This window comes from Chanodichthys erythropterus, chromosome 12 (assembly GCF_024489055.1).
Source record: "Chanodichthys erythropterus isolate Z2021 chromosome 12, ASM2448905v1, whole genome shotgun sequence".
Taxonomy (NCBI): Eukaryota; Metazoa; Chordata; class Actinopteri; order Cypriniformes; family Xenocyprididae; genus Chanodichthys; species Chanodichthys erythropterus.
The window spans coordinates 40,860,053-40,881,402 of record NC_090232.1 but is presented as its reverse complement, the minus strand read 5'-3'; the positions used below and the strand labels follow the sequence as shown (position 1 = coordinate 40,881,402).

Sequence of the window (21,350 nt, the reverse complement as noted above, 5' to 3'; positions counted from 1 at the left end):
TTAAGTACATTAATGGATGTGTTTTAGTACATTAATGAAGGTCTTACGGGTGTGGAACAGCATGAGGGTGAGTAATTAATGACATTATTTTCATTTTTGGGTGAACTAACCCTTTAATAGCCTACTTGCTCTTTACATACTGTTGTTTAGTCTACTTACAAGCAAAAATGTGCAATTAATCTACAACCCAAACTCAACTGACTCAACTCAACCCAATCTACAGATAAACATTTGGCGGCTGCGGAACATAAATAGCCCAAAAAATTGTAACTGTAATTTTTCCCGCAACTGCATTTTCCAAATAACCTAATTGTGTGGGAAAACTTTAAACCTGGTAACCTTGCTTAGCGCGTGCTCGAGAGTGGAAAACTGAAGCAAGGTGAACTGATGATCACGTGGTTTCCTCCCCATGCCATGACTTTTCACATATATTATGACCTGTTGATATTCTGTTATAATATACAACTCATTGACAATGCGTTTATTTATTTAATTATTTTTTAAAAATAATTATTAGTTAATAAACACCCCCCAAAAATGTGTCCTAATAAAGTTTTATCAAAAAATAGTGTAGTTTACCAAGCAGGGCAAGTGTCAGTCAGTGTAAAGCTTGTGATGGAATACACAAAACAATGACAAATCAAGGAAAATATTGCTTTTCAGCCAAATATTTTATTGTGCATCATTTCAATCAATCAGCAGTTTTTGTCAAATATATAAAAAATGTGAAAATACTGTTTATATAGGAGGCATGACATTACAGCTATGAAATTATCCTTAGCAAGACAAAGCCTGACATTTCATTCCAAAAATATTTCAACTATAATTTCCTGCACAAAATGACATCAAAGACGATACATAATGCTTAAGATGGAAATTACTCTATCCTGGAAATGTTCATGAGTTTTAGAAAGAACAAAAGACAGAACTCTTCTGTAGTGCATGTATGTCCATTGTTAGTGGACAAATTAAAGAAATTAGCAAGAGTTGTTTTAAGAGTGTGTTTCTCTAAGGACCTGTTTTCAGGCTTACAGTTGAACACCCATTCATGTTTTTTCTTAAACATTAAACCATGAAATAGAATGTTTGAAAGCATTTTCGGCAATAATTCTCTAAAAAATTTAAATAAAGGAAAAAACAGTCTCTTAGTACAGTACATTACCCCAGTAATAATTTTTTTGGGGAAAAAAAATAATAATTCCAGTTGAATTTAATTTAATTATTAAATAAATATTTTTAAACAAATGTAATAATAAAACTGAAATATGCTGATATAATACTTAGGAATATTTTGCAAAAATAATTTTCTTTTGTTTCATCGTGCAACTAAAAAGCCCTTACCTTAGCCTGGTCAACATGGTCAGCCTGTGCAATTTGCTTCCCAATAATGCTGCATTGCTTCAGCAATGACTTGTCTTTTTTAAAGCTGGTTCAGCGTGTTTTCACACAGACAGTAAATGGGCATGGAGCCAGAGTCAGGCCAAAGCGTCCATGCATAGACGGAGCAGATTTTCCCTCAGGAACCCTGAAGGTGAAGGCCTGCATCAGGCTGGTGAACATCAGAAACAGCTCCATCTTAGCCAGCTGCTCTCCCATGCACACCCGGCGACCTATGGCATACAGAAAAGACTTATTTGAACATATTCATCATAGTAGAACATAGTAAGAGTAGGTAAAAAGCTTGAAATTGGTAATTTGGGGTACGTTTACACGACAACGATTTGTTAAAAAACAAAAAAAAAGTTTTTCCTTTGCTTTTTTCGCATACAGACAACGTTGTCAGAATTATCGCTGTTTACACTGATCCCTGAAAACGATTAAAAGCCTGGTATTATGATACCAGGCCAGTAGTTGGCGATGTCACTTTGCAAAGAAACACTACACACCTGTAGACTGAACAAGTAATACGCATACACATGAAATCACTGTTTTCACAAATTCATGTTTTTGTAGTTTACACAGAGACAATAACAGTAACAAAAACATATTGTTTTCATAAAAAGTTTTTTTTTTTTTTTTTTTTGTCATGTAAACTGCCCCTTAAAGTGCCCCTATTATGCTACTTTAAAGATCCCTAATTTTGTTTCGGAGTCTCCTACAATAGGTTAAAAGGATAGTTCACCCAAAAATGAAAATTTGATGTTTATCTGCTTACCCCCAGTCCATCCAAGATGTAGGTGACTTTTTTTCTTCAGTCGAAACCAAATTATGATTTTTAACTGCAACCGCTGCCGTCTGTCAGTCAAATAATAGCAGTGATTGGGAACTTCAACTATAAGAGTGAATAAACCTTGCTTAGACAAATCAAAATTAAACCCTGCGGCTCGTGACGACACATTAATGTCCTAAGACACGAAACGATCGGTTTGTGCGAGAAACCGAACATTATTTATATTATTTTTACCTCTAATACACCACTATGTCCAACTTCGTTCAGCTTCCTGTTAGTGAGGTCAAAAAACGCGTTCTGAAGACGGAAGTGATGTCTCGCCCATATACTTCAATGAGCGCGAGACATCACTTCCGTTGTCAGAGCGCGATCAGACCTCACTAGCCGGAAGCTGAACGAAGTTGGAAATAGTGGTGTATTAGAGGTAAAAAATGATATAAATACTGTTCGGTTTCTCGCACAAACCGATCGTTTCGTGTCTTAGGACATCAATGTGTCGTCACGAGCCGCAGGGTTTAATTTGGATTTGTCTATGGAAGTTTTTTCGACTTTTATTGTTCAAGTTCCCAATCACTGCTATTATTTGACTGACAGACGGCAGCGGTTGCAGTTAAAAATCATAATTTGCGTTCGACTGAAGAAAAAAAAGTCACCTACATCTTGGATGCACTGGGGGTAAGCAGATAAACATCAAATTTTCATTTTTGGGTGAACTATCCCTTTAACATGCATCCAAAGTCAACACTTTAATTTTCTCATAATATACATTGCAACATCATCTCTTTTCTCACTTTCTGAGATCTTCTGGTCAGGTGTGAAATCACATACTTCCCTAATAAATATTAGGTGAAAAACAGTATGTAACAAAAGAAGTATGTCCAAATTCACAGTCCTAAAGGCAAAAAGTACCCGGATGACCTACTACTTGTGGCGTGCTCTAAAGTGTGCATACAATTGACACTTTATTATACCATGAGGCAAGGGGAGAGGATTTATGAACGGAGGTGAAGCGATGCAACCATGCAACTGACACTGGTAGATCACATGATAATGACAACATGCCGAATGTAGTAAGTCCAGATTACATTCTGCGTAGGTTCATGCAGGAAGACTGGAATTACTGATGACTTGTTTCAGGCAGTCTCCTCTTTTGGGAGAATAACTCCATTTATCGTGCGCTTTGATCTGATATGAAACTTTGCAGACCTTTTACATTCACAAACATCTATATTACACACGGCATGAAAGGTGATATCTGAAAAACCATAATAGGGTCATTTTAAACGTTAATTATTGCTGGTTTGTCATTAAACATACCTATTCCAAATGGAATAAAACAATCTTTCCTGAGAAGCTTGCCCTGTTCATCCAGAAATCGGGCTGGATTGAAGTCATCAGGATTTTCCCACACAGTGGGATCCCTATGTACTGACCAGAGGTTTGGGATGATAACGGTTCCTTTAGGAATAGTGTACCCTCGGAACTCTGGGAAGAGACAAATATAGCTGACAATTAAAAAACTATTTTTTTATGTGTCCTCTGAAAGTATTTGTAGAGTGATAATATTTGTACAACCCCAAGATTCGATATAAAAAATACAGATTTTAAAGGTTAAAGTCTGACTGTTAACAACCTTGTGGATTACTGCAGAGTTCAAGTTGACCTGGTTCAGTTTTATTCATTAATAATTTACTTTAGACAAACATAAAGAAACAACACCACAAAAAAAAAAAAAAAAAAGTCCAAATACTTTCAGTTGGGCACTATATATAAAATATTGAAAATTCTTGGGTGAATCATTAACATAGCCAGGTCACATTTCACCATACATATATATACTCTACCATTCAAAAGTTTAAATGTTTTTGAAAGAAGTCTCTTATGCTCATCAAGCCTGCATTTATTTGATCAAAAATACAGAAAAAAAACAGTAATATTGTGAAATATTATTACAATTTAAAATAATGGTTTTCTATTTTAATATACTTTAAAATTACTATTATTTTTTATGTGATGCAAAGCTGAATTTTCAGCATCATTACTCCAGTCTTTTGTGTCACATGATCCTTCAGAAATCATTCTAATATGCTGATTTGATACTCAGTCATAATAATAATAATAATAATAATTCCTTACATTTATATAGCGCTTCTCTGGGTACTCAAAGCGCTTTACATATTAAGGGGGAATCTCCTCAACCACCACCAATGTGCAGCATCCACCTGGATGATGTGACGGCAGCCATATTGCGCCAGAACGCCCACCACACACCAGCTGGTTGGTTGAGAGGAGACAGAATGATGAAGCCAATCAGTGTATGGGGATGATTAGGAGGCCATGATGGACAGAGGCCAATGGGCAAATTTGGCCAGGATGTCGGGGTTACACCCCTACTCTTTTCGAAGGACATCCTGGGATTTTTAATGACCACAGAAAGTCAGGACCTCGGTTTAACGTCTCATCCGAAGGATGGAGGATGGAGTTATTATTAATGTTGGAAACAGTTGTGTTGCTTAATATTTTTTAGAAACTGTGATGCTTTTTTCAGGATTCATTGATGAATAAATAGTCAAAAAGAACAGCATTTACTCAAAATAGAAAATATTTTCTAACAATATAAATCTTTACTATCATTTTTTTACCAATTTAACATATCCTTGCTGAAAAAAAGTATTAATTTCTTCCAAAAAGAAAGAAAAAAAGAGAAAAATACTGACCGCAAACTTTTGAACAGTAGTGTATATTGTTACAAAAGATTTAATTTAAATAAAAGCTGCTCTTTTTGCACTTTTTATTCATCAAAGAAAAAAAAAGTATCAAGTTATAAAAAAATATTAAGCAATATTAATAAATCAGCATATTAGAATGATTTGTGAAGACACTGTGACACTGAAGACTGGATTTAATGATGCTGAAAATTCAGCTTTAACATCACAGACATAAGTTATATTTTAAAAGTATATTATAATAGAAAACCATTATTTTAAATTGTAATTGTTATATTATATTTGACAATATTACTGTTTTTTTCTGTATCTTTGATCAAATAAATGCAGGCTTGATGAGTAGAAGAGACTTATTTCAAAAACATTAAAAATAGTAATGTTTCCAAACTTTTGAATGGTAGAGTGTGTGTGTGTGTATATATATATATAAAATAAAATGTATTTAGTTCATATTTTTTTGCACACACACATAACTATATTACTTTATTACTATAAAATATTCATAAAATATATATTCATAAATTCATAAAATATATAAATAATAGCAAATACTATTTAAGTATATCACTCAATATTGTTTTTGCAATACAGTAATGATGATGATTATTATTTATTAAAATTTTTTTCATTATGGCAATAGGCAAACATTGGTGTTGTGTATAATTTTTCTGGTCCTAAAAATAAGCTTATTTTTCTTAACTTTTTTTTTTTCTTTCTTTTCTTTCTTTCTTTCTTTCTTTCTTTCTTTCTTTCTTTCTTTCTTTCTTTCTTTCTTTCTTTCTTTCTTTCTTTCTTTCTTTCTTTCTTTCTTTTCGTTTTGGGATGAAATATAATCAAGGCAGTCAAATTTGCCTCAATTTTGTATTTTTTTCTGCCAGAGGCCAAAGCTCACCTGTGGTTTCGGAGGCCATGTGGGGTATTGACAGAGGAACCACTACAGTCATCCTCTGCACCTCCATAATGGTGGCTTCTGTGTACGGCAGACTGCCCTTATCTGTCAGAGAAGGGACTCTCTCAGATCCCACCACGGCATCAATCTCCTGCTGAACTTTCTCTGAGGGGATGTCGTATATAATCAGTACTGCTATGTTCAACCAAACCTTTAGATGTTTGTAAAAGACATCATGCACACACCTTGCACATCAGGATACAAGGACATATAGAGAATACTCCACAGGACGCTGTTTGTGGTAGTATCAGTGCCCGCAATGAAGAGGTCCCCAATGATGTAGAAGAGATCGTCTTCTGAGAACAAGTTCTCTTCTGAACTATTTTCCTTTTGCTTTGCGAGCATCTCCACCAGATACATATCTATGAAATCCCTGGGATTCTCCGGATCTAGCGTGGCCCTGTGCCTCGCTATGATTTTCTTCAGGAAGGCTGTGATATCAATCTCCGCACGCCGCAGCTCCTTGAAAACGCCGCAGGGCAGGTAGTACAGCCAGGGAAAGACGTTGACCAGCAATATGGAGGTGTTGACGCTGATCTCCAGCCCGTGAGACATTAGATCCAGCATGGTCCGGAACTCCTGATCCTGGTGGTGGAAACGCTGACCCAGACTCAGGGAGGAGATGACGTTGGAGACTGCATTGCTGATGAGAGGTGTCAGATCGATACCAGAGGGCTCTGCTGTCTCAATGAGGCTCTGCAGCTCTGTTTTAATCATGGTCAGGCCTTCAAGGATGCACGGCTCCAGACTCAGCTTGCCAAAGCCGAAGCTGCGCAGAGAGCTGTGACAGAACTTGCGGTTCGTCCGCCACAGCGGACCGTAGGGCGCAAACACAATCCCTGTGAACAACATTCACTTCAAACCTACAACGCTTTGCTTTTTATTGACATGCTATTTTTAATATTAAAATACTATTGATTTTCGTTAGGAACTTTAAAACTTCTATTCGGTTTTGCAGGATTATAACATTATGTTCTATTCTGCTCCAGTCTACTCTACTGATTTATTCTATTCTACCATGTTTTATTCTATTATATTTAGTGTTCTGTTCTATTCTTTCTACTGTTCTATTCTGTTCAATTCTAAATTATTCTATTCTGCTCCAGACTATTATACTCTGTTCTATTTGATTCCATTCTGCCCTGTTTTATTCTGTTCTATTCTATTATTTGTCAGTGTCTTCTACTGTTCTATTCTGTTCAATTCTAAATTATTCTATTCTGCTCTAGTCTATTATACTATGTTGTATTCAATTCCATTCTGCCCTGTTTTATTCTGTTCTATTCTATTATTTGCCAGTCTCTTCTACTGTTATATTCTGTTCAATTCTAAATTATTCTATTCTGCTGTAGTCTATCACACTCTGTTCTATTAGATTCTATTGTGCCCTGTTTTATTCTGTTCTATTCTATTGTTTGTCAGTCTATTCTACTGCTCTATTCTGTTCAATTCTAAATGATTCTATTCTGCTTTAATTTATTACACTCTGTTCTATTTGATTCCATTCTGTTGTTTTATTCTGTTCTATTCTATTCTGTTCTATTCTAAATTATTCTATTTCGCTGTAGTCTATCAAACTCTGTTCTATTCGATTCTATTCCATTCTGTCCTGTTTTATTCTGTTCCATTCTTTTATTTGTCAGTCTCTTCTACTGCTCTATTCTGTACAATTCTAAATTATTCTATTCTGTTCCAGACTATTATACTCTGTTCTATTTGATTCCATTCTGTCGTTTTATTCTGTTTTACTCTATTATTTGTCAGTCTCTTCTACTGTTTTTATTCGGTTCAATTCTAAATTGAACAGTCTGTTCAGAGTCTATCACACTCTGTTCTATTAGATTCTATTCTGCCCTGTTTTATTCTGTTCTATTCTATTATTTGTCAGTCTCTTCTACTGCTCTATTCTGTTCAATTCTAAATTATTCTATTCTGCTCTAGTCTATTATACTCTGTTGTATTCAATTCCATTCTGCCCTGTTTTATTCTGTTCTATTCTATTATTTGTCAGTCTCTTCTACTGCTCTATTCTGTTCAATTCTAAATGATTCTATTCTGCTTTAATCTATTACACACTGTTCTATTTGATTCCATTATGTTGTTTTATTCTGTTCTATTCTATCTAAGCCTCTTCTACTGCTCTATTCTGTTCAATTCTAAATTATTCTATTCTGTTCTATTCTATTCTATTGCATTCTGTCCTGTTTTATTCTGTTCCATTCTATTATTTGTCAGTCTCTTCTACTGCTCTATTCTGTACAATTCTAAATTATTCTATTCTGCTGTAGTCTTTTATACTCTGTTCTATTCGATTCCATGCTGTCATGTTTTATGCTGTTCTATTCTATTATTTGTCAGTCTCTTCTACTGCTCTATTCTGTTCAGTTCAATTTTAAATGATTCTATTCTGCTTTAATCTATTACACTATGTTCTATTTGATTCTATTCTGTTGTTTTATTCTGTTCTATTCTATTCTGTCTCAGCCTCTTCTACTGCTCTATTCTGTTCAATTCTAAATGATTCTATTCTGCTTTATCTGTTACACTCTATTCTATTTGATTCCATTGAGTTGTTTTATTCTGTTCTATTCTATTCTGTTCAATTCAAAATTATTCTATTTTGCTGTAGTCTATCAAACTCTGTTCTATTCTATTCTGTTCCTTTCTATTATTTGTCAGTCTCTTCTACTGCTCTATTCTGTACCATTCTAAATTATTCTATTCTGCTGTAGTCTTTTACACTCTGTTCTATTCGATTCCATGCTGTCATGTTTTATTCTGTTCTATTCTATTATTTGTCAGTCTCTTCTACTGCTCTATTCTGTACAATTCTAAATTATTCTATTCTGCTGTAGTCTTTTATACTCTGTTCTATTCGATTCCATGCTGTCATGTTTTATTCTGTTCTATTCTATTATTTGTCAGTCTCTTCTACTGCTCTATTCTGTTCAATTCAATTCTAAATGATTCTATTCTGCTTTAATCTATTACACTGTTCTATTTGATTCCATTCTGTTGTTTTATTCTGTTCTATTCTATTCTGTCTCAGCCTCTTCTACTGCTCTATTCTGTTCAATTCTAAATGATTCTATTCTGCTTAATCTGTTACACTCTATTCTATTTGATTCCATTCTGTTGTTTTATTCTGTTCTATTCTATTCTGTTCAATTCAAAATTATTCTATTTTGCTGTAGTCTATCAAACTCTGTTCTATTCTATTCTGTTCAATTCAAAATTATTCTATTTTGCTGTAGTCTATCAAACTCTGTTCTATTCTATTCTATTCTATTCTATTCTATTCTGTTCCTTTCTATTATTTGTCAGTCTCTTCTACTGCTCTATTCTGTTCAATTCTAAATTATTCTATTCTGCTGTAGTCTTTTATACTCTGTTCTATTCGATTCCATGCTGTCATGTTTTATTCTGTTCTATTCTATTATTTGTCAGTCTCTTCTACTGCTCTATTTTGTTCAATTCTAAATGATTCTATTCTGCTTTAATCTATTACACTCTGTTCTATTTGATTCCATTCTGCTGTTTTATTCAGTTCTATTCTGTCTCAGTCACTTCTACTGTTTTATTGTTCAATTCTAAATTGTTCTGTTCTGCTGTAGTCTTTTACACTCTGTTCTATTCGATTCGATTCTGCCCTGTTTTATTCTGTTCTATTCTATGTCAGTCTCTTCTGCTGTTCTGTTCATTCTAAATGATTCTATTCTATTCTGCTTCAGTCTATTGTACTCTGTTCTATTCAATTCCATTCTGTCCCGTTTTATTCTGTTCCATTCTATTATTTCAGTCTCTTCTACTGCTCTATTCTGTTCAATTCTAAATTCTAAATTGTAAATCATTCTATTCTGCTGCAGTCTATCACACTGTTCTATTCAATTCCATTCTGCTGTTTTATTCTGTTCCATTCTAAATTATTCTATTCTGCTGTAGTCTATTACACTTCGTTCTATTCTATTCCATTCTGTCCTGTTTTATTGTGTTCCATTCTATTATTTGTCGGTCTCTTCTACTGCTCTGTTCTGTTCTAAATTATTCTATTCTGCTGTAGTATTTTACACTCTGTTCAATTCGATTCCATCCTGCCCTGTTTTATTCTGTTGTATTCTATGTCAGTCTCTTCTACTGTTCGATTCTGTATTATTCTATTCTATTGTTTTCTGTGCAACTGTGTTCTGCTCTAATCTACTGATCTATTATGACGGCATGAAGCAATCATGAACTACTATGACTGGTTATCTTACCTTTCCTCTTGGTGATAATAGTTACGAGCGGTATATGTGGTCTGTCGGAGAACACCTCCGGATGGTTTAACATCGCGTCCCGGACAGCGTCATATCCCGTCAGCACGACCATGAGCTGAGGCCCAACAAAAATGCTGAATATGTTTCCGTAGAGTTTGGACATCTCGACGAGTCCAGCCTGAGGTGACAGCGGATTTGAGACCATCTTTGCAAACTCTTTGCGATTATGTGCAAATCGTTTTAAAATAAATGAAGGCACCAGGAAGCCCCCGAAGTTGCCCACGATGGGCCATGGCTTTGGACCTGGAGGGATGTTCGCGTATCTTTGACGATTCCTGTACTCTTGCTGCACATAGAAAACAAGCACAAATGCAATCAAACCCACAATGCTCGCGGGCGAGAACACATACTGCCACAGCAGACACAGGGAAGCGTCCATGACTTGCTCGCTCACAATCCACTGATCCCTAAAACAGACGCATAGTTCCTCCAGGATCAATACTTGTTACCTGCTGATCAAACACATTTTTTCTTCCTGTGTTGTGTTGTTGAGGCTATAGCATGGGTTGCGTGTTTTTGTTTTTTTATTGGCTGAGAGGAACGAGCTGAGAGCTGATTGGTGGATAACGAAAACGAATGGGTGGCGTCAACTGAGGACATGATCCAATAAAGGAAGCAAGACTGAGAAGTTCCACCAGAAAGAGTCTTATTATGGGGTTTCACTTCTCTTGTCAATATATAACTAAAGGAAATGAAAGAGTTAGTTTAAATGTAAATGATGTATTTTACAGAATTATATAATAATAATATAAAATCTCAAGTATCAAGAAAATGAAAAGACATGTAATTATATTTAAAAGGAATTAGCATGGCTCAATGCAAATTTGATAAAGAAATATTTGACAGTTTTGTGCAACAAGAAGTACACCAGGTGTTAATGTAAACCATTTATTTTCATAAAACATCTTAAGACAGAAAATAAGCATAAAATGAACTAAAATAACAGTTGACATGAATCATTAGAAAAAGAATGCATGCATTTATAATATAAAATAGTGTATAAAATTAATGAAAGCTGGTTAAACAACAAATTGACAAATGTGTTTGTCAACATTATGACAAGCAAATGTTTTAAATGACAATTAAATAAACAGACAAGAGGAAAATATGACAGCTAAGAAGCGTGCACATTTTGATTTTCCAAAAATCCATCATTTTACAGCCATAACACTTCCAGTAGGCCATTCAAATCCTTACAAAAGTGCTTATTTAAATGGCCTCATTGAATGAATATAAATTAATGTAAAAAAAAAAAAAAAGAAAAGTCAGCAATGACTTTCCAAATAGTATTGAGTTTTACAATATTTTGGTCATCATGAACTGCTTGGCTCTTTGTTATATGAGATGTATTAGCAACAATAGCCAAACAGTCTTTAGTCTTTGGTATGGTGTAAATATTGAGATAGCCACAAGCCAAACACAAAACATTTCCACGTGTTGGTGTAAGCATGGTGATGAATCACGTCACTCCTCCCGGCCGCTCTGCACCATGGAATATTTCTTACAGGGGTTCTTCAGGCAGGCAGGGGGCCATGTGATCGGCCAGCAGAAAGAACAGGGCACTTGGGTCTGGACGTTCCTCTCGAAGAAGTTAAACACGGGGTTCCACCAGGTGTGAGTGAGGTAGTTGTTCGGAGAACACTTTAAAGTCTGGTGAAAACAAGAAAATATTCATTAATATCATACTACAGATATATACAAATAATACAAACAATAGAAAGAACATTTTTATGCATGTTCATAGTTTTCTAAAAACAGAAGTGGCAATGTTCAGGATAAAACAAGTAATTTACATTTAAAGGATTTAATTTTCATGAAGAAAGCAGTTTGGGTAAATTTGGTTGGTTCCATTTTTATGGAAACTTGTTTCCACCAGAAAATAAAAAAATACAAAAAGGTAATTTTTCAGAATTGAGAATTTATATCTCGCAATTCAGACTATATGACTCGCAATTGCAAGTTTATATATCACAATTCAGAGAAAAAAGTCAGAATGGCGAGACATAAACTTGCAAGTTTATATAAACTCACAAATTCACAAGAGTTTTTATTTCTTGAAATTCTGACTTTTTTCTTTGCAATTGTGAGTTTAGATATAAAGTCAGAATTGCGAGATATAAAGTCAGAATTGTGGTATGTAAACTCAGAACTGCAAGATATAAAGTCAGAACTGCAAGATATAAAGTCAGAATTGCGAGATATAAAGTCAGAATTGCAAGATATAAAGTCAGAATTGCAAAAAAAGTCAGAATTGCGAGATATAAAGTCAGAATTGTGAGATATAAAGTCAGAATTGCGAGATATAAAGTCAGAATTGTGAGATATAAAGTCAGAATTGCGGGATATAAAGTCAGAATTGCAAAATAAAAGTCAGAATTGCGAGATATAAAGTCAGAATTGCGAGATATAAACTGAGAATTGCGAGATATAAAGTCAGAATTGTGAGATATAAAGTCAGAATTGCAAAAAAAAGTCAGAATTGCGAGATATAAAGTCAGAATTGCAAAAAAAAGTCAGAATTGCGAGATATAAAGTCAGAATTGCGAGATATAAAGTCAGAATTGCGGGATATAAAGTCAGAATTGCGAGATATAAAGTCAGAATTGCGAGATATAAAGTCAGAATTGCGGGATATAAAGTCAGAATTGCAAAATAAAAGTCAGAATTGCGAGATATAAAGTCAGAATTGCGAGATATAAACTGAGAATTGCGAGATATAAAGTCAGAATTGTGAGATATAAAGTCAGAATTGCGAGTTATAAAGTCAGAATTGCAAAAAAAAGTCAGAATTGCGAGATATAAAGTCAGAATTGTGAGATATAAAGTCAGAATTGTGAGATATAAAGTCAGAATTGCAAGAAAAAAGTCAGAATTGCGAGAGAAAAATCAATTGCGAGCTATAAACAGAATTGCGAGAAAAAGTCCAAATTGTGAGTTATAAACTCAGAATTGAAATAAGTCAGAATTGTGAGATATAAACTGAGATTTGCAAGAAAAAAGCCAGAATTGCGAGATATAAAGTCAGAATTGTGAGATATAAAGTCAGAATTGTGAGATATAAAGTCAGAATTGCGAGATATAAAGTCAGAATTGTGAGATATAAAGTCAGAATTGCGAGATATAAAGTCAGAATTGTGAGATATAAAGTCAGAATTGCTAGATATAAACTCAGAAATAAACTCAGAATTGCAAGAAAAAAGTCAGAATTGCGAGAGAAAAATCAATTGCGAGCTATAAACAGAATCGCGAGAAAAAGTCCAAATTGTGAGTTATAAACTCAGAATTGAAATAAGTCAGAATTGTGAGATATAAACTCATAATTGCATAAAAAAAGGACGGAATTGTGAGAAAAAACCTTCTTTATTTTTTTATTTTGTTGCAGAAAACAAGCTTCCACATATTTTAGATCCAAAGCAAATTAGAATTCCATGAAAATCAGCGTTATCATTGAGGACAGAAGCCCTGAAGCAACGTCAGAACGCAGACATCACTGTGGTTGAGATCTCTCCTGTCAGGGATCCAACATGTGACATTTGCATTAGCAGCCCAAAGCCTAAACCTTTAGTTGATGATTCTTCTGGCTAGACAAATATCCTTTCTGAGATATGACAGTTTTGATATCGTAGGCTACTTTGCCTATAACAGAATGAACAAGTGTGATGTGTTTTGATAGTTTGAAAGGATTTTTTCCTGTGTAAAAGATGTAGATTGGCTTAAATCGAATGTGCTGCACTTTACTATCATCAGGGAGTCATTTCTCAAATGCTCGGCCTAATGGATTTTGATATTCTCAGTATACTCTGAGTCATGTAAACACTTTCAGTAAAAGGCTTAGTGCCATTTTGGTGCCATATGTTTAATGACACCCAGAATCTAAATCACTAATTGAGCTGAGAGCATCACTTTGGTTTCAGATGTGTGTATTTGTAGTAGACGAGGCTGGAGGTCAAACCTAAGATCAAAGAAATCAACAATATGCAAAACAAAACATATCAAGCTATATATGTGAACGACAAAATATTTTAATTAAAAAAAAAAAAAAAAAAATGACACATTTAGACCCCATGAAATCAAAATGGCCATTTTCGTGACTTTTAGCTTATGTGTCTCAGCTGAGGTTGACCAACCCTTATGAAAAAGAAGTATACTTCAAGTAAATTTTATCAAGTATACTTTTTTTTATTATACTTTTTTTTAAGTATACTTTATGTAGTAAGTATACTAGTATCAATGTACTAGTAGTAAACTTGTAAGTGTACTATTTTAATACCGCTTGGGACTAAATTGGCCCAATTTAAGTATATTTTAAGTGTAACAATAGTAAACTTTAAGTACAAAACTAGTTAACAGCTACGTTTCTCATTTGTACTGCATCTGTACTACTAGTATTGTTTACTATTTTAATACTAATAGTACATTTTTAGTATATGAATACACTTTGAAATATACTCTCAGTAAACTAACGTTAGGCAGTTTTGATTTATACACCGTTTAATGTTTGATGATCGCTTTATTTTACATTTGCGTGAGTAATATTCTATCGCTTGTTTCAGCTTCTTTTGATAGTTCTCCTGCATTTTGATAATTTTCTGTACTCTTTAAGAAAATGAATAACAGCGCCCCCTACTGTATATAGCCTGAAAAATCAGTCAGTGGCAAGGAAAGAGTGAAGTACAGGTGCTGGTCATATAATTAGAATATCGTGCAAAAAGTTCATTTTTTTATTGTAAATTATTTAATAAAATGAAACTTTCATATATTCTAGATTCCCTACATGTAAAGTAAAACATTTCAAAAGTTTTTTTTTTTTTTTTTTTTTTTTTTTTTTTTAATTTGTTGATTAGAGCATACAGCTAATTAAAGTCAAAAATCCTGTCTCTCAAAATATTAGAATATTTACATTTGAGTTTCATTAAATGACCATCCCTACAGTATAAATTCCGGGTATCTCTTGTTCTTTGAAACCACACTAATAGGGAAGACTGCTGACTTGGCAATGGTCCAGGAGACAATCATTGACACCCTCCACAAAGAGAGTAAGTCACAGAAGGTCATTACTGAATGGGGTGGCTGTTTACAGAGTGATGTATTAAAGCATATTAAATGCAAAGTTGACTGGAAGGAAGAAATTTGGTAGGCAAAGGTGCACAAGCAACAGGGATGACCGCAAGCTTGAGAATACTGTCAAGTAAAGCTGATTCAGACACTTGGAAGAGCTTCACAATGAGTTGAATGAAGCCGGAGTCAGCGCATCAAGAGTCACCACACTCGGACATCTTCAGGAAAAGGACTACCAAGCCACTTCTGAAACAGAAACAATGTCAGAAGCATCTTACCTGGGCTAAGGAGAAAAAGAACTGGACAGTGAACAGTGGTCGAAAGTCCTCTTTTCAGATAAAAGTAAATTTTGCATTTCATGTTGAAATCATGGTCCCAGAGTCTGAAGGAAGACTGGAGAGGCACAGAATCCAAGCTGCTTGAAGTCTAGTGGGAAGTTTCTGAAGTTAGTAATGATTTGGGGGGCCGTGACATCTGCTGGTGTTGGTCCATTGTGTTTTATCAAGTGTAAAGTCAATGCAGCCATCTTCCAGGAGATTTTGGAGCACTTTATGCTTCCATATGCTGACAAGCTTTATTGAGATCCTGTTTTCCTTTTCCAGCAGGACTTTAGCACCTGCCCACAGTGCAAAAAACACTTCCAAGTGGTCTGCTGACCATGATATTACTGTGTTTTATTGGCCAGCCAACATGCCTGACCCCTGAATCTATTGGATATTTTCAAGAGAAAGATGAGAAACAGTCGATCCAACAATATACAGAAGATCTGAAGGCTCAATAGTGCCTCAGCAGTGCCACAGGCTGATCACTTCCATGCCACACTTCACTGATGCTGTAATTTGTGCTAGCAGCAAGTCATTTGCTGTGATATGTGCTGCCGACCAAGTATTGAGTGCACAAATGAACATACTTTAAAGAACTTGAACTTTTCTGTTTTGAAAATCTATTTTTTGATTGATCTTGGGAAATATTCTAATATTTTGAGATACTGGATTTTGGACTTTCATGAGCTGTACGCTCTAATCATCAAAATTTGAAAAAAAACTTTTGAAATGTTTTACTTTACATGTAGGGAATCTAGAATACATGAACTTTTTCATGATATTCTAATTATATGACCAGCACCTGTATATTTGAAGTAAATTCCTATATACACTAAAAGTGGACTAGCCTACACAAAAATTCAGATATTCAGAATTAGGATTGAATTAGAATTGTTTTCTTTATAAACCAATATTTTCTAACAATGTACTTTTACTTTTATAAATATACTTTTAAGTATACATCATTCTTCCAAGTCCAAGTATAGGCCAAATATATTTAGACTTTTGTGTCAGTGTAATTTAAATATACTTAAGTGCAATTTTAAGTATATTTCTCAGAAGTACATAAAGTATATTTCTGAGAAATATATAAAAAGTAGACTCAAAGTATACTTTATTATTTTTAGTTTAAAAGAAGTACACTTTTTTTCATAAGGGAAGCTATACACTACCATTCAAAAATGTGGTGTGGCATCAATAAGATGTGTCAATAATATCAAAAGTGACGGTAAAAACATCTATAATGCTTCAAATAAATGTTATTTTTAACTTTCTATTAATCAAGAATCTTGAAAAAAATCCACAAAAATATTAAGCAGCAAAACATGTTTCAACATTGATAATAATAAGAAATGTTTCTTGAGCAGAATGATTTCTGAAGGATCATGTGACACTGAAGACTGGAGTAATGAAGCTGAAAATTCAGCTTTGATCACAGGAATAAATTACATTTTAAAATATATGAAAATTGAAATTAGTCATTCTAAATTGTGATATTTCACAATATTACTGTTTTTGCTGTATTCTTGATCAAATAAATGCAGCCTTGGTGAGCAGAACAGCAATGTATACTCTAGTGCAAAATATTAACAAAAAATATTCCCTTTGATATCATATGACCCACCTGAATTTCCTCTTGTAATAGTAAACACATAACAGGAAGACAACCGAAATCCTTATACAATAAAAGCCTCATTTAAGCATTTCTATTATTTCATATTACTGATATATCTACCTGCAGATTAGCCATAGTGTGATACCAGTAGAACAGTCGTGTGGTGATAAAATACGCCACCACCACGTCCACACTGTAGTGTTCATGGGCCACAAGGATACACACAATGCCCACAGCAGCCGTTAACCAGCACAGAAGATGGTACCACCAGAAAGAACGAGGAGAATCTAGAAAGAAAGAAAGGATCAGTAATGAATCATAATGGGTTGCTGTGTGAACACTGAACATGCAAAATGAAAGTGCCTCAAAATCTTCTGACTGGCTAAAAACAGAATCTAAAAATTGGCCTTTAGATCTGTAATTAGCGAACAGTCATTGTATTTTTGTGTAAAAATAAGTGCCGTCTGAGAAAGTGACATACACTCTTTGAGGAAGAGGTACGTGAGCGTGAGAATGACAGTGTGGCCGCTGTACAGGAAGTCTCCACACAGCAGATGGGAACCGGTGATTGATAATCCTCCACCAGAGAGCAACTGCAGAACACGCTGCAGCTTCGCTTGCGAATCTCCGTAGAGCTGAATGAAAGGGTCGGGGGAATGCAGTAAAGCAAAATTATGAGTGAAGATATTGAATGTTGAAAGATGAGTGGTGTGTTGACATGAATCTTGAAATGAAAAGTCATTCCAAAAACTGATACCATCTGAACCCTTTGTAACGGCCGCAATATTTGTCTCAAGGAAGGCAGAGGATATTACAGATTTAAGAAGCCAAATGCCTTTTCTTCTCTTAATATCCAGGTATAAGATCCTGAGGGGATCATGAGAAAGAGCTGAGATACTGTTTTAAATTGGTGTTTACCTTTGGGGCACAGACCATGTGCATGCCAGGCACGGGTAGGGTGGTGACGTACATGGTTATGCATCTATACATGTACAATGTGCCCAGAATGAAGAAATATCGTCTTCCTACAATAGCCCTATATGGAACAGAAAAAACATTCATAATTAATTAGATGATTTTATTTTAGTTTGTACATTTTTTAAATGTGATATTTAGCTGTGTAATTTTTCTGTGCTACTGCATGACTTTCCCACATTAAGAAATGTAATAATCCATAAAATTGTCACCCAAGTATTTATATCAGTTGGACTCTTTACGGCAGGATGGGGGTAAAAAAGTAAATAATTCCATTTTTCTTTTTTAAAAATTCCAATTAAAAAAAAAAATAGTGTTGACAATTCATCAAGATCAAAAACAAATATTATTTTTATGGGAATGCCACTTCATAGGAAATGTGGATGTTAATATAAGGAATAAAAATATTAACATAATCACCAAAACAAACAAACAAACAAACAAAACAGTGCTAGGTAATAACTAAGTACATGTAATCTGGATTACGTAATCAGATTCTAAAAATGATAAGTATTTAAGTATTAGATTATATTACATTTTAAACTACTCGTGATCAGATTACAGTTACTTTTCTATTGATTACATAATCACATGTTATTCTGACAATGTCAGTAAATTATTAATTATAACTCGTTAAATTTCGAGAAAAAAGTCGAGATAAAATGTTGAGAATAAACTTATTAAATTATGAGAAAAAAGTCGTTAAATTACGAGAACAAATTTGTTAAATTACGACTTTTCTCATAATTTAATGAGTTTATTCTCATAATTTAATGAGTTTATTCTCAACATTTTATCTCGACTTTTTTCTCATAATTTTATGACTTTTTTCTCATAATTTAATTAATTTATTCTCAACATTTTATCTCGACATTTTTCTCTAAATTTAACGACATTTTTCTCATAATTTAACGAATTTGTTCTCGTGATTTAACGACTTTTTTCTCGTAATTTAATTACTTTATTCTCAACATTTTATCTCGACTTTTTTGTCGACATTTAACGAGTTTTTTCTCGTAATTTAACGAGTTTATTCTCAACATTTTATCTTGACTTTTTTCACGAAATTTAACGACTTTTTTCTCGTAATTTAATGAGTTTATTCTCAGCATTTTATCTCGACTTTTTTCTAGAAATTTAACGACATTTTTCTCATAATTTAACTAATTTATTCTTGTAATTTGACGACTTTTTTCTCGTAATTGAATTACTTTATTCTCAAAATTTTATCTCAACTTTTTTCTCAAAATTTAACGACTTTTTTCTCGTAATTTAACGAGTTTATTCTCAACATTTTATCTCGACTTTTTACTCGAAATTTAACAACTTTAATCTCGAGTTGGTTTTATTTTTTTATTTATGCTTGGCCCTAATCCTCTTCCATAGAAAACATTACCTAAAATGAGTAATCTAGATTACATTACTACCTACAATTTTTGTCATGTAATTTGAGATCAGTAACTGACTACAATTTGTAAGTAATCTACCCAGCACTATATACAGTGTGTGTATATACAAGTCCTATTTTATAACCTTTTTGTTTTTTTTTGTGGAAAGTGCTTGATGATATCTATGAAATTGATTTTCTCAATGCAATATTAATTTTCATAACTGCCCCCAAGACATTGCGTTCGCTTTTAATTCTCCCTGCTCTATATCGTCTTCAACATAACCCTAACAAAGCATTAAATGTCAGTCAGTAATCTAATAGAGCAGATCAATAAGGTACAATGTCATCATCAGTATAATGTTGAGTGATGCCTCTTACCTGTATCTGTGAAAGAGCAACTGAATGGACCATATAGACACCAGAACCATTCCATTGACCTCAGTCACTGTAAACGCCCACTGCACACGGTCTATATAGTCAAAGAACTTATCCGGCAGGGGTGGGCTGCTCTCTTTGGGTGGTACTCTCTCATGAACCACAGTGATCATAACCGTGGTCAAAACCAGGTTCAAAACGGCATAAAACAAAGCGATGAACGTCTTCCACCATTCCGATGGTAATCGGTTGCCCTTTCCTTCTGGCACAGAGATTTTGACATAGTCTCGATGTCTGACCAGTCCCTTCCTCAAGCCGTTCCGCTTCGCTTCTTCAGCAGTGTGGCTGTGGACGGGGCACGATGTGCCAGGGGATGGAGCTCCATCTGTTCGGGAGGTGTCTGCGGGGTCCTTGTTTCCTTGGTGGTTTGCCGATGCCATGAGTGCCCACAACTACCCACTAATGACTGACTTCCTGCCAAGACACTCTCCTGTAAGGCACTGTAGGTTCCTCTCCTCTGTGGTGATAATGAAAGGCCTCTGTTTTTAGCTCTCAAATGATGTGGCTGGAACAGTCTTTTGAAAGAAGAAACATAAGTACATTAAATGTACAAGAAGAACATTAGATATATATGACCGTTAAAAGTGTTGCTTCATCTTAACATGGACATTAATAATCAACAGAGGCTATTTTTGACCATGAATATCACAAGCCAAAAACGCACCTTAAAATTCATCAAAAAATGTATCCACATAAATATTAAGCAGCACAACTGTTTTTAACAATAAGTTAATAATAGCAAGAAGAAAGGTTTCTTGAGCAGCAAATTAGCATATTAGAATGATTTCTGCACTGCAAAAAAATATTTTCATGATTTCTTATCACAACAATTTTTCAATAATAAATGTAGTTCAGATAACATAATATTTTGAGTTTCTGTTGTTCAAACCAATCACCTTCATTGGATTAACTCAAATTTTTAATATCAATGAACTCAAAGTTTTAAGGCAACCATGTAACTTACTTTTTTAAGTTAAACCAACAATTCTTTTTTACAGTTTGAAGGATCATGTGACACTGAAGACTGGAGTAACGATGCTGAAAATTCAGCTTTGATCACAGGAATAAATTACATTTTAAAATCTATTCAAATCCTATTTTAAATTGTAATAATATTTCATTATATTACTCTTTACACTGATTTTTGATCAAATAAATGCAGCTATTTCAAAAACATTAAGAAATCTTACCAACTCCAAACTTTTGAATGCGAAAAACTGAATGCGTGCACACACACACACACACACACACACACACACACACACACACACACACACACACACACACACACACACACACACACACACACACACACACACACACACACACACACACACACACACACACACACACACACACACACACACACACAATTAATAATAAAGTCTGAAGTTTT

General features: G+C 34.2%; 2 protein-coding genes across 2 annotated transcripts; both read right to left on the bottom strand.

Moving 5' to 3' along the window:
• Positions 1-681: 681 nt before the first annotated feature.
• Positions 682-10,792, bottom strand: cyp2u1 (cytochrome P450, family 2, subfamily U, polypeptide 1). The gene is made up of 5 exons (XM_067403521.1): positions 10,099-10,792; positions 6,031-6,684; positions 5,789-5,950; positions 3,488-3,655; positions 682-1,610 (listed from the first exon to the last, which is right to left on the bottom strand). The coding sequence occupies exons 1-5, from the start codon at positions 10,535-10,537 to the stop codon at positions 1,432-1,434; spliced, it is 1,602 nt and encodes a 533-aa protein (XP_067259622.1). The 5' UTR covers positions 10,538-10,792; the 3' UTR covers positions 682-1,431.
• An 830-nt stretch (positions 10,793-11,622) lies between these two features.
• On the bottom strand, positions 11,623-20,334 carry sgms2a (sphingomyelin synthase 2a). The gene is made up of 5 exons (XM_067404869.1): positions 19,898-20,334; positions 18,073-18,190; positions 17,636-17,789; positions 17,275-17,441; positions 11,623-11,808 (listed from the first exon to the last, which is right to left on the bottom strand). The coding sequence occupies exons 1-5, from the start codon at positions 20,332-20,334 to the stop codon at positions 11,623-11,625; spliced, it is 1,062 nt and encodes a 353-aa protein (XP_067260970.1).
• Positions 20,335-21,350: the final 1,016 nt, after the last annotated feature.

Bases quoted from the DNA above. Each gene is read 5' to 3' on its own strand.
- cyp2u1 (XM_067403521.1), bottom strand. From the start codon at position 10,537: ATGGACGCTTCCCTGTGTCTGCTGTGGCAGTATGTGTTCTCGCCCGCG. The intron at 3,656-5,788 runs GTGAGCTTTGGC...GTCTCTTCCCAG, and splicing joins CATGGCCTCCGAAACCACAG to AGTTCCGAGGGTACACTATT. The intron at 1,611-3,487 runs GTATGTTTAATG...TGTATGCCATAG, and splicing joins TTTTATTCCATTTGGAATAG to GTCGCCGGGTGTGCATGGGA.
- sgms2a (XM_067404869.1), bottom strand. From the start codon at position 20,334: ATGGCATCGGCAAACCACCAAGGAAACAAGGACCCCGCAGACACCTCC. The intron at 17,790-18,072 runs GTAAACACCAAT...CCTTTCATTCAG, and splicing joins ACATGGTCTGTGCCCCAAAG to CTCTACGGAGATTCGCAAGC. The intron at 17,442-17,635 runs GTATGTCACTTT...CTTTCTTTCTAG, and splicing joins GTACCTCTTCCTCAAAGAGT to ATTCTCCTCGTTCTTTCTGG.